The following is a 12,572-nucleotide window of genomic DNA, read 5'->3' as shown; positions in this document are numbered from 1 at the left end:
GGGGGTGGGGGTGGGCAGGGGGCCTTCTGGTAAATGAGGTGACAGAAGGACCAAGAAACTGCCTCCCATCTGTTGTACCTCCTCCCTGGCCTGCTCCTAACGGGAGCTGCAATTCCATGATCTGGTTGACAAAAGCAGAGACTTCTGGACAGTCAGAGATCCGGGAGAAAAAGAGAGACAGACAGATGGGGCTGGGTGGGAAGGAGGCTGAAGACAGTTGCGGGAGAAACACTGAGGTGTGGAGAGCTAGAGGTGTAAAGAGATGGGAAAAGGGTGAGCCAGCTGGGGAGAGTCCGGGTCACAGCAGGAGCCCAAGAGGGGAAAAGCAGGGAGAAGGTGAGGTGGGGACACAGCTGCTTCTAAAATGCAATGCTGCTCCTTCTGGGTTATCTGCTCAATGTGGAGACCAGGATACCCCTCACTGTGACTCAGTGTCCTCCCCTGCGAAACGAAACTGTGGGGTTCAAGGTATCGGTGATCCTTTTTAGCTCCTCCTTCTAAGACAAGAGACGGGCAGGCAGCCAGGGGTGGGGAGTGGGAGAGGAGCAGGGAGAAAAGGAGGGAGAGAGGCTGAGGAGGGGAAGTGTCCAGAAACAGAAAAAGTCAGATAGTATTTATTAAGTACCTACTATGAGAAGGAAGGAAGGAAGGAAGGAAGGAAGGAAGGAAGGAAGGAAGGAAGGAAGGAAGGAAGGAAGGAAGGAAGGAAGGAAGGAAGGAAGGGAGGGAGGGAGGGAGGGAGGGAGGAAGGAAGGAAGGAAGGAATCATTTATTAAGTCCTTAGTTTGTGTTAAGTACTGGGGCAAAGTGAGACAGCCCCTGCTCCCTAGGAGTTCACCAGCACTAATGGTGGAGACAACAGCCAGGTAAGGGTTTAGCTACAAGTCTGATAGGAAGGTCCCAGGGTTCTCAGGGGCAACAGCAAAGTAGATAGTCAGGCCTCTTTTTTCATATCATTGCCATTGATAAAATCTCAGCGGTTTCTGATGTGGAGCCTCTCTCGAGGACACGAGGACACTCTCAAGGTCTCTCTCAAGAACTCTGGAATTGATTGTGTGACATAGGACCCACTGGCCCAGAACCGCTCAGCCTGGTGTGCCCACATCAGAGAAGGCGCTGTGCTCTATGAGCAAAGCAGAACTGAGACAGCTCAAAGGAAGTGCAGGATGGGCAAGTTTGGAGCATCCACCCCAAATGTTCACAGGGACTGTTAGTGCCTGACCTGAGGTAGAGCATTCCGAGCTCCTGTTGGCCTGATCAGCCACAGTCGGACACACGGAATCTCGGTTCCAGCACAGTGATGTCATCTTGGTTCTCACCAAGAATGAAGGCCAGCAACCCAGCACCTCCTCCAGTGTCCTCTGTTTACTGTGCAAGCATGTTGTATTTCCTTTTTCTTGCTGTTGTTCACAGGGTTCTCCATGCATTTGAACAATGGATCCTCTCTGGTTGACTCCATTCCAATTTGCACTGTTCAAAATGCCTAATATGGAAACGTTTTACACGATCACATGTATATAACCTCAATCGGATTGCTTACCCTCTCAGGAGCAAAACTCAAAGAAAAACAATGAATGGTAAAAGTTGTTTTTATGTGTAATTGGGGAAAACCATTTTTCTTAAATTTGCACTGTTCAAAGTTATGAACATACATAAGTCGGTAAAATGTGGTGACTGGTTCCAACTATAATATACAGTGAGAATTGGAACAACGCAAGAGTTGCAAAGGGGATTTCTTATTCTCACTCTTTGGGATCTATCTATAACAAGGTTCTTGATGGGCAGGGCCTGCTTTGATTTGTCTTGGCATCCCTTGTACCTGTTCCATCACCTAGTACACAGTGGGGGCCACATTAATGCCTGCAGAAGTCAGCTGAATCTAATATTAGTTGCAGTACATTATTACATTAATTAACCATAATTGACTTCATGCATCTCTATGGGTGGGCATTTAGGGGGCTTCCAGGCTTTGCATCAACAAACAATGAAAGTCTTTGAACAGCTCCCTGTTTGGTTCTTGGTAACACTGGCAGGATAGGTTACCAACGCTGGGATTTTTAGGTCAAAAGCAACAATAATGTTTCTAGGGGTCAGCGAGAACTGGAAGATAAATCTACCCACACACTCCTACTTAAGAACTATCCAAGGTGACCTTCCTGGGATTATGTCCAAGTCACATTTTTCTTTGAGGCTTTGCTTGTGGCTGTTTTCATATCACTCTCTTCTGAGTTTTGTGTCTTCAGCTCTGTCGCCTAAGTAGCGTTTTATGGTCTGGTTCTTTTTTTGTTGTTTGCTCATTTTTCCAATCTATTTTGGATCTCTGGCCATTATGTTAGATTCTGTTTACCTCTGAGGTGTGTGTGTGCGTGTGTGTGTGTGCGCATGTGCGTGTGTGTGTGTACACATGTGTGCGTGCATGTGTGTGCATGCGTGCGTGTGCGTGTGCGTGTGCGTGTGTGTGTGTGTTCTAAGTTTTAGGCTTTGATGACCTACTCTTTTCACATCTAGGTCTGGGGGCCTGTAAGTTTTTGGTGCTTCCAAGGTAGTGTGATCAATGAGTGATCTGGTTACTGCCCTCCTGGTCTTCACTCCACTCCACCCTGGAACTGGCTGCTGCCCTGCCCTGCACTGGTAGGAACGCAGGGATCCCCTATAATCTCGTTATGACCAAGAGTTTGATTACTTTACTGTCTTTGGGCGCAGAGCAGTCTTGGTGTTGCCATTGCCGCCACCGCTGCCACCTCTACCTTCGAGACCCACAGCCGGTGTCCCTTCCATCAAGCTGCCCTCCTGGGCAACCCCCACCACAGTGCTGCAGACCTCTCTTTCTACCCTTCTAAGCTGTCCTGGACTGGAAACATGACTCACTGTGACTTTTCCTTGGTCATGCTTCTTAGAATTCAATTTGACGTGCTTTTCAAAAGTTACTTAGAAGGGAACATTGGAAGAGTTAGTATGAATGCTAACAACTCTGAAATCTTGGCTTTGTCCCCCCAAGCAGCATAAGTTTAATCCATCTTCCACATGCCAACTTTCCAGACACCTGAAGACTTCTATTGCACTGTGCCCCAGTCTCTCCCCATCACCAGGCTTCCCTTTTCTAGCCAAAGCATCCCTAGGTATGTCAACCAATTCTCAGATATCCAGAAGACCACAGTCTCCAGGCCAGGAAGGATTCAAGGCCTTCTCCCTCTCTGGCCCTCAGGCTCCCTGTCTGTAAAATGATGGAGTTGACCTTGAAAACACTAAGATCCTATCCAGTTCTGTATTATGAGAGGTTTCAATGAGATTTCAGGTGACAGGGGCAAAGCCTTGGAGTGCCTGGGCTGAGTGTGAAAGTGACCCTTCCCTCCACCCAGAGTGATCACAGCTGGGCTGGGTTTGGTGGCTAGCCAGGGCTGGATTTCACCCTAAAGCAGAGTCACAATCAGGCTCATGCCCAGCAGTCTCCAGAGGAAGGCAAGGGTATACCAGCCAGGATGGACAAACAGACCTCTGGTTTTAACAGCAGGAAAGCTGGGAGGAACCCGAGAGCCTCACAAAGGAGCATCCCCTCCAACCCTGACCCTAACTCCTGCTGGGATGGGTGGGACAGTGACAGTCATCCAGGTTCTACGGCCCTTCTTTCTTTCCTAGCATAGAGGGGATTCTGCTTGGTAGAGTACTGGGTCCGAAGCCAGAGGACCTGGGTTCAAATCCTTCCTCAGCCATCTACTCCCTGGATGACCTTGAGCAAGGCATTTTACCTCTCTGGGCCTCAGTTTCCCAGTCTGTAAAATGAGAGGGGGTAATTCCAGGCTTTCTAGGGTCCTTTCCAGTGTTCCTATGCTCTGTGCCTTTCTTGAACCAGAATGGAGCTCCTCTATGGCCCAACATTTCAAATTGCCATCCTTTTCCCCAACCAGGGCCCAGGTACTGCTCACTCCCCTTCTCTCCAGTTGTTTGCATTCATTCATCAACTCAACAGAGAGCACTGCCCTGGACCCTTGGGTCACAGACCTGCGGCCAAGAGGGATCCTAGACACCCATCAGTCCAATCCCCTCATTCATAGATGGTAGTAAGCAGGCATCAGGTCTCCCAAACCAGGGCTGGCAGCCAGAAGTTCTCCCACCGGATCTGCGTGGGACCTGGATCATCACTCCTCTCCCTCTCTGGGTCTATTTGACGATATTCTCTGAGTTGAGGAGGCCCATGGGAAAGCTGGATTAGGCTCATCCTGCTTGGCCCAGGGAGCGGAAGGGAGGAAAACTACAGAATCCTCAGCATAGAGACAGTAATTAAATCCTTGGGAGACTAGATCACCAAGCCAAGTAGGATAGAGGGAGAAGATCGGAAGCCAGATTGCAAGGAATTAAGGATGGAGTGAGAGGAAAGGAAGCAGACATTGAGTACTGGTAGCTTCCTCAAGGAGTTTAACCATGAAAGGGAGAAGAGATAGGGAATGATAGGTAGTGAGGATGAAGGATCATCTGAGGGCTTTTTGAGAAAGGAGATATGGGCATGTTTGTAGCCAGTAGAAGATACAAGAGAGAGGAAGAGACTGAAGATGAGATGGGGAAGGAGGAGAGGGGCAGAAGCACCTGAGTGATGGTGAGGAAGTGAAGAGGAAGTACAGGTCTCAGCTGAGAGTAGGAGTGACAGAGGGGGGCCATCTGTGGGAGAAGATGGGATGGAGGGGGGTCACTTGGGCAGGTGGAAGGGTCAGCCTTGGTCAGGGGTCAGCCCCACCTCATCATGGGAGATGGGCAGAAGCACCTGAGTGATGGTGAGGAGGAAGCAGGGGTCTCAGCTGAGAGTGGGGGGAGGGGAGCCATGGAATTGCCCAAGGAGTCCTTGACACACAAGAAGGTGAAGAACCCCAAGACTGGAAGCTCTCTGGGTCCTTTAAGTCTCTGCTCCTATGGCCCAGGATCAGTTCGGCCGCAGGTCAGGCCCTGGCCCTCACCAATCCTCAAGATCCTGGTTTGGAGGGAAATCAAGGTGCTGGGGACCAAAGGTAACTGGACGTGGAGTCAATAAGCACCTTCCATTGCTCAGTCTGCCCCATCCCTCTGGGCTCTCTTTCCCCACATGCACAAGAAGGGTTGGGTTTGGTGCCCTCAGAGGGTCTTTTCGTTATGTCTCTCCCAAGTCCCTCTGTCCTGGAGTGGCCTTCTCAGATTGGATGCCCACCCATGACTCGCACTGAGGACTTGGGCATGAGCCCAGGGCTCTGCAAGGAGGTGGGGAAGCCCCTCGGTCAAGGCCCTGGCTCCTCACTGATCTTGCTTCTCCTCTGAGGATGCCTGCCCAACCTGCCTCACAGGCTCAGGCTTTGAAAGACTTCCAGAGTTCTAGAAGTTACTACTCCCAGGCCTCTTGTTCTCCTGGCCCTGCCCAGGAATCCCGAAGAAGGGAAGAGCCCTGATGTCTTCACCTGCCTCCTCATCACCCTCCTCCCTCCCTAGACCTCACTTCCGCCTGTCATCTCTTAGACACTGGGCCTGAGAAGCCAAGATGGGCAGTGCAAGTCAGATTGGGGGATGGGGTTAGATGGATGAGGCAAAGGAAGCCCATCAGCAGCTGGGAGTGGGGGGAAGGGAAGGGCACCACAATGCAGAGTCTGGAGTCTGGAGCTAGAAGACCTGGCACATCATAGCTGGGTGATCCAGGGCAGGTCACTTCATTGCTGCCTGCCTCCGTTTCCCCAACTGTAAACTAGGGGTCCTAACAGCACCTCCCTCTCTCACGAGTCTGTAATAAGGGCCAAGGAGCTAATATTTGCAAAGTGCCTAGTTCTTCCTTGCTCTCCTCCCTCCAAATGGCCCTCAGGGCATATCGCCAGATGAAGATGGTGAGAAGAGCCCTCGGGCAGAGGGGTGGGGCAGCTCCAGCCTTGGTCTCCACAGGCCTGACTGGCACCAGTGTGGTAGCTGGCTTTCCTCTTCCTGACACTCAGTGTGCCCCTTCATGAGACAGAATCCTACCTCTCACAGGACCTTCCCTTCTCTTGGGCCTCAGTCTCCCCATCTATAGACAGGGCATTGGGCTAGATCATCTCTACAGGACCAATAGCTCCAATAGCTGGGATTCTGTGATCGAGTGTGTTACTGCTCAGGAGGCCACGGACCCAAACAGGAAGGGCCAAGGGCAAAGAGGAAGCTGTGGCCTCCCTCCAGCACAAGGCTGCCCTATCTGACCGTCAAGGGGACATCTTCTGGACCGTATCCCTCATTTCTAATGGGGACATCAGGGCCCTCAGGAGCGGCCCCAACAGAACTTCAATCCCATCCTACTTAAAGGATGAGCTCAGCTTATATGACTTTCCTCCCATCCCCGAGCACCTAAGAATCAAAGGTGTGAAAGGGGCTTTCAACCCACTTGACAGAGTTGTTGGAAGGGAAGGATCTGAGCTTGCTCAAGGTCACCCGGCCACCCAGCGATTGATGGTCTGCCCCCAGCCCCAGCGATTGCTGCCCTGAGACAAGCCCAACTCATCCAAACCAGGAAGGAAGTTCTGTGTGCAGGCCAGCGGGCCGTCCCTGAGGGGTGACAGCGGCTGCTTTCCCAGCAGTCCCCAGGACAGGGTTTCCTGTTCAAACACTCAGCTCTCTCCCTTTCTTTGCAATGGGGGAGATCCTGACTGCTGAGCCTCCAGTACCATCATTGCTCCCTAATAGCAAGGGGGCATAGTGGGCATGCCAGCTGCAGTCCTGGGGCCTCCCTCCTCCCACAACCTACTTCCCAGGCTCAGGGGGCAGATATCATTTTGTAAACCAAGGGACACCAGAGGTACAGGACGTCCCAGCTGCTGCTAGTCCATTCCGTGGACTTGCCAGCGCCCCAGGGTGGCTGCTACAGTGGACTTGGGAGCCCTGCCCCCAAGATGGGGGATGCTCTGCCCCCTCACCCCGAGATGGGGGACATATCCCAAGGAGGATAGCCGACATTCACCTACTGACTAAGCACTGCCTGAGTCCATCAAAAGCATTTCCCTTCATCCAGCCTCACACCTGCTCCTTGGGAGGGAAACTGAGCCAGTCAAGTGGAAGAGACACGTCCAAGGCAACATGATCAACATGTGTCAGAACCTTCCTCAGGCTGTCTCTCAGTAACAGTGAGGGAGCTACCAAAGAATGGTCCAGGGATATGAGCAGGCAGTTCTCAGAGGAAGTAAAGCTATGTACAGTCATGTGCAAAAATGCTCTAAATCACTGATTAGAGAAACGCGAGTCAAAACTGTTAGGTGCCACATCACAACTATCAGATTGGCTAACATGACGAAATGGGAAAATCACAAATGCTGGAGAAGATGGGGGAGAACTAGAGCACTAATGCACTGTTGGTGGAGTTGATCCAGCCATTCTGGAACGCAATCTGGAACTAAGTCTAATGGGTTATAAAAATGTTCATACTGGGGCAGCTAGGTAGTGCAGTGAGTACAGCACCCGCCCTGGAGTCAGGAGGACCAAGTTCAAATCCGGCCTCAGACACTTGACACATGCACTAGCTGTGTGACCTTGGGCAAGTCATTTAACCCCAACTGCCCTGCCCCCCCCCCAAAATGTTCATACCCTTTGACCCAGCAATCACTTCTAGGGCTGTATCCCAAAGAGGACCCACATGTACAGAAATACTTTTAGCAGCTCTATTTGTGGTGGCCAAGAACTGGAAACAGAGGGGATGCCCATCAGAATTGTGGGATAGGAATGTCATGGAATACTACTGTGGTATAAGAAATGAGGAGCAGGCAGAGTTCAGAAAAACCTGGAAAGACTTGCATGAACTGATGCCGAGTGAAGGGAGCAGAACCAAGAGAACACCGACGCAGTAACAGCCACAGTGTGCCGTGTACAAACTTGTCTTCTCAGCCATGCGATGATCCAAGACAATTCCAAAGGACTCATGATGGAAAATGCTAACCACGCCCAGAGAAAGAGCTATGGAGTCTGAATGCAGATCGAAGCATACAATATTTTCTCTTTTTTTTGATTTTTCTTTCTTGTGGTTTTTCCCTTTTGTTTTGATTCTTCTTATACAACATGACTAACGTGGGAATGTTTTAAAAACAATAAAAGTGAGGGCCCACCGCACAGTAACATTGATGTCCTCAGCCCTGGAGGCCTCTTCCCTTCTTAGTATCCCAGAAGAGCAGTATTCGTCTGCCCAAGACAGAAGTCCCAAGTGTGGGCCCCTAAGAGGGAAGATCCCAGGTAGCCAGTGGAGGGGGTGAGAGACAGCTTGGCTGGAGGCACCTTCAGAGATCAGTCCTACAAGTGCACCAGAGAGTCCTTACTGGGTTCAAAGTTGTCTTTTGCTAAGTCCCACAACCCTCAGGGGGTTGGGAATAAACAACTACTCCTAACTCCATGGCATTTTTAGTATGACTCATTGCAATCATGGTGCTAACCAGAGGAAAATAATTACCATCTCTATCAAACACAGAAGTCAGGGTTCAAGGCTTGGAATCTGGGTTGAAACTCAGGGTCGAGGTTGAGGTAGAGATTCAGAGTAAGAAACGAGGCTTGGGGTCGGGGTCGGGGTTGAGGCTCAGGATTGGGTCGAGGCAGGGACTCAGAGTCGAGGCTCAGGGTCGGGTCGAGGCCTCATCAGAGAGGCCCTCAGTCTGCCCTTGGCTGTCAGGAGGGAGCCGCAGGAGTTGCCCCTGTGGGACCCGGGCCCGCCAGGGAGGACCTCAGCAGGGCCTCCGTCTCAGGCGTCAGAGGCGCATGGGAGAAGCTGCAGTGGTCGCCCTGGTAGCACTTGACACCCGTGTGGAAGAACTTACATGGGAACTCGTCGTGCAAGTAGCGGCAGTGGTCACCCCGCGTACAGTAGCCCTGCACATAGTACTTGCAGAGCTTCTGGAACTTGAGGCCGTCAGCCCCGTGGTCCAGCCGGCATTGTTCTCCACGGACGCACTGTCCAGCCAGGAAGTACTTACACACCCTGTGGGAGCCCAGGGCCACCGTGTTCTTCAGGATGAACTCCTGGCTCACGGGGGCATGCTCTGGGGCAGCAGGAGGGCCCGGAGGGCGTGTGGGGCCCTGGGCCTTTGCCGTCCCCACCCGCTTCCTCTTCTTGGCACGGCTGGCATTCCCGCCCCCAGCACTCCGCTTGGCTTCTTTCTCAGTCCTGCCCTCCTCAGGCGGGGACCCTGGGGCTGCCTCCAGGGCCTCCCTGTCACGTCTATACTGTTCTAGGAGCTGAGCAAAGTCCTCCTCCTGGGGCTGCTTCCCCTTGGCAGAAGCCCTGGACTCCCTGGTTCTCTTCTTGCTGTCCAGCCATGGGCCGCTGCCTTGGCCGCTATGTTTCCTGGACCCGGCTTCCCCTGGTCTGGGACTGCAGGTTGCATCGTCTGGGCTCACTGTCCTGGGCCTTGGGCCAGGAGCAGGCCTGGAGGATGGCAAGGCTGGAGTTGGCACCAGGAGGAGAGGTTCACAGGCCATACTTCCTAAGCCTGAGAGTGCCATGTTGGAGGAAAGCATGGGGTTTGGGGGTTTGCAAAACAGGTCCCCAAAATCCCAGCAGGGGGAACCCCCAGAAGGCAGTGTCTGTGTGGCCCCAGGGTCATCAGGGCTGGGAAGTTTGCAGAATACATCCTCCAAGCTGCTGCAGCCAGGGCTGGGCTCCAAGGAAGGAGGGTCTGAGGCCCGGCAGGGGCTTGAAGGCTCATGGGCCAGATCCCCAAAGCTGGTGGGGCTAGGTGAGGGCCCAGTGGGTGGAGCGTTCATGGACAGCCCAGGACTCGACTGTGGGCAGGTCAGCTTCCCGCAGCCCTCCTGGTCCAAGACGTGCTGACCTTGAGTCAAGCTGGGGCCGAGCATGGGATTCGGGGGTTTGGAGAAGAGATCTTCGAAGGGCACCAGGCCAGTGGGGAACAACGTGGAAGACATGCTGCACGCGGCTCCTGGCCGAGTCTCCCCTGCGATGGAAGCCACCTTCGGGCCAGCCAGCCACAAGTCAGCTCGGGGTCCCTTCGGGGAGGCGCAGGCAAATGCTGTCCTGGAAGACAGGTGAAGTGGTGAGAGCACCCAATAGGTCTGCGGCCATCTCCCAACACTCTGCCCCCCACATCCTGTCCACCTCCTCCCAGATGTTCACCCCTCAATGAACTGATCCTGTACAGGTCCTCTTCTACCGCACTGCCCTTTTCCAAGAAACCCTTCGGTGGGGAATCTCATTACTCTGCACAGCCCTCCTGTTGATGCCTTCTGCCCCTCTGCCAGGAGGGCAGGGCTGGGCCATAGGCACCAGGGCTCTGGAGTCTTCTCCCACTTCCCGTGCTGCCCCCGCCACCCCTTTTCAGCTTCCTTTGGTGTATGGTCTCTCCCACTAGATTATAAGGTCTGTGAGGGCAGGGATTGTCTTCTGCCTTCCTCAACATTCCCTGCATTTAGCACAGGGCCCGGCACACAGTAGGTGCTTTATCAACGCTCGCAGAATCAAGGAGTCTAAGGGCCCAGACAACCTCAGGGGCAGTGGAAGGACTCAGAGGCATGCCTGGCTTCCTTGGCATCACCCACTCTCAGAATTGGAAAGGCCCCTGCAGCAGGAAGCTGGGCTGTGGGATCACTCTAATTTTTACAAGTGTTTCCTGGAGCCAAGTCTCCACACTCCTAATTCTGCCTTCAGGGCCTTGCAGAATAAATGGAATCTGGCACAACAGACCCCTCCTCACCTACCAATGTCCCCAAGAGGCCCCTTCCAAACACAAGCCTCCAGGGCACTCACCTCTCTGGCGTCCAGGCCGGGGGCTGACCGAACCTCGGAACCTCTGCTCCTCGGGTGGCCCCGTCCTGAGGCCCCAGCCCTTCTCCCACTCAAAGGGGAACCAGACTCAATGTCGTGTCCCCACCAGAGCATGGTCACCTCCATGGAGACACAGCTCTAGGGGGTCCAGAAGAGAGGAGGGGGGACGTTTCCAGGCCAGAGTGAGGCTGGGGGTCAGTCACCTAAAAAGAGAGGAGTGACCTTCTCGCTCACATCTCCGTCCCTTGGCAGAGGGCTGGCAGATGGGCCTCCCAAGGCCCGGAGGACACACTGGGCCACGCCGACAAAGCTGATCCATGCCACTGAGTCCAAGGCTTTGGTCATGAAGCCAGCGGCTCTCAAAGGGACCCCCCTTCAAGGGTCCCAATGATCTTCAAAACCACACGAAGCCCTCAGAAATACTGACAGAACCCGGAGAAGCCGAAGCTCAGGGTGTGGGGTCCTCATGGGTGTTTAAGTGGGTAAGGGGGCTCTGGCACCGGAAAGCTGGGGAGACGCTCAAAGGTGAGAGATTAGAGGGAACTCCCAATTTTCTCATTTAACAGATGGCAAACTAAGATCCACGGACGGGCTGGAATCAAATCCAGGCCTGGCCCCGCCTGGGCTGAGGGCAGGATCTCCAGCACAAGCTGCGATCAGCCCCAGTGCCCTGCCGCTGGGCGCGGGATCCTTGTCCCCAAGGGAGAGACACAAGACAGTGGGGGGCCGCGGGTGCACAAGGGGGCCGCCCCTCCCCCAGGCACAGACAGGGGCTCAGACACCCCCTCCCCTCTCGTACTGCGTCCATGCCCTCTGGCCTGCAGCAGTGGACAGGAAGTCCTCCACAGGAGGCCTCGAGGCTCCCTCCCTCCCCCAGGGCCCTCTCCTCCCAGGCTGGAGAGGGAGGACGCAGGAGGGCTGGGGAGGGCCCTGGGGGTGGGGGGGCACCGAAGTCAGGGATCATCCTCCCCTCCCTCCCGGCCCCCCAAACCCCGGAAGGGTCCATCCTGGACCAAGCCCCTGAAGGCGAATCGGCCTGGGGGGTGAGGACCCTCCCTCCCAGCTCACGGCCTTAAGTCAAGGCTGGGGGGCAGGGGGCCGCGGTTCAAGGACAGGAGGTCTCCCTCCACCTCTCGGGGCCTCCGATCAGGGGCTCTGGCCAGGCCTGCCCATCAGAGCGAAGGTGGGGTGGGGGGGCTTGGGGCAGGTCCGGCGGGAAGGGCCCTGAAGGCCCCCGCCCCCACCCGGACTGCCTAACCAGGGCACCCCCAGAAAGGGTTAGGCCACCACCCAGGCCGGCCCCTGGGACTCCAAGCCTCCCTGGGGGACCTCGCGCCGCACCCCCCCCCCCGCAGATTGACCCAAGCCCGGGATGCCCCCTCCCCTAGGGGCGGAGGGCAAAGTGGGGGGATCCTCACCCACAGGCTCCTCCGGGAGGCCCCTCCCACAATAACCCCGCCTCCAGGCTCGGGCGCCCCGTCCCCCGTCCCGCACCTCAGCCGGGCCGCTCCCTTCCTCACCCCCCAGAGCGCCCGCCTCCAGGCCCGGGGGCAGAGAAGGAGCGGACCCCTGGTCCCCACCCGCAGCCCGAGACCCCGGCGCGCTGCTCCCCCCGCGGAAGTCAGGGACCTCTCCTAGGAGGACTTCCGCCTCTCGGCCACGGGAACGCGCCCCCGCCCGCGCCGCGAGGGGAGGGGGAGGAGATGGGTTGGCGTGCCCTTGCCTCGGACCCTGACCCCGATCCTGTTCGTGAGCACGCACCTGCAGCTGGAGGTCTGGCGGGGTCAGGCGGCCGCCACGCACGCTCAGAGGCACCGACTCCGCCCCCTCACGCGACGTG

At 55.1% G+C, this 12,572-nt stretch overlaps 1 protein-coding gene across 2 annotated transcripts; it reads right to left on the bottom strand.

The window, feature by feature from the left end:
- Positions 1-7,986: 7,986 nt before the first annotated feature.
- Positions 7,987-12,572, bottom strand: LOC118835913 (zinc finger CCCH domain-containing protein 8-like). 2 transcript variants are annotated; one of them, XM_036743210.1, is made up of 3 exons: positions 12,494-12,572; positions 10,715-10,935; positions 7,987-9,985 (listed from the first exon to the last, which is right to left on the bottom strand). In XM_036743210.1, the coding sequence occupies exon 3, from the start codon at positions 9,874-9,876 to the stop codon at positions 8,620-8,622; it is 1,257 nt and encodes a 418-aa protein (XP_036599105.1). In that variant the 5' UTR covers positions 9,877-9,985; positions 10,715-10,935; positions 12,494-12,572; the 3' UTR covers positions 7,987-8,619. The 2 variants fall into 2 exon arrangements, with proteins under 2 accessions (XP_036599105.1, XP_036599106.1); XM_036743211.1 differs by lacking the exon at positions 12,494-12,572 and having other exon boundaries at positions 10,715-11,478.

This window comes from Trichosurus vulpecula, chromosome 2 (genome assembly GCF_011100635.1).
Source record: "Trichosurus vulpecula isolate mTriVul1 chromosome 2, mTriVul1.pri, whole genome shotgun sequence".
Lineage (NCBI taxonomy): Eukaryota > Metazoa > Chordata > Mammalia > Diprotodontia > Phalangeridae > Trichosurus > Trichosurus vulpecula.
The sequence above is the reverse complement of the archived record's forward strand: the minus strand, read 5'-3'. Positions and strand labels throughout refer to the sequence as shown.

Excerpts from the sequence above, each read along its gene's own strand:
- LOC118835913 (XM_036743210.1), bottom strand. The coding sequence starts at position 9,876 with ATGTCTTCCACGTTGTTCCCCACTGGCCTGGTGCCCTTCGAAGATCTC.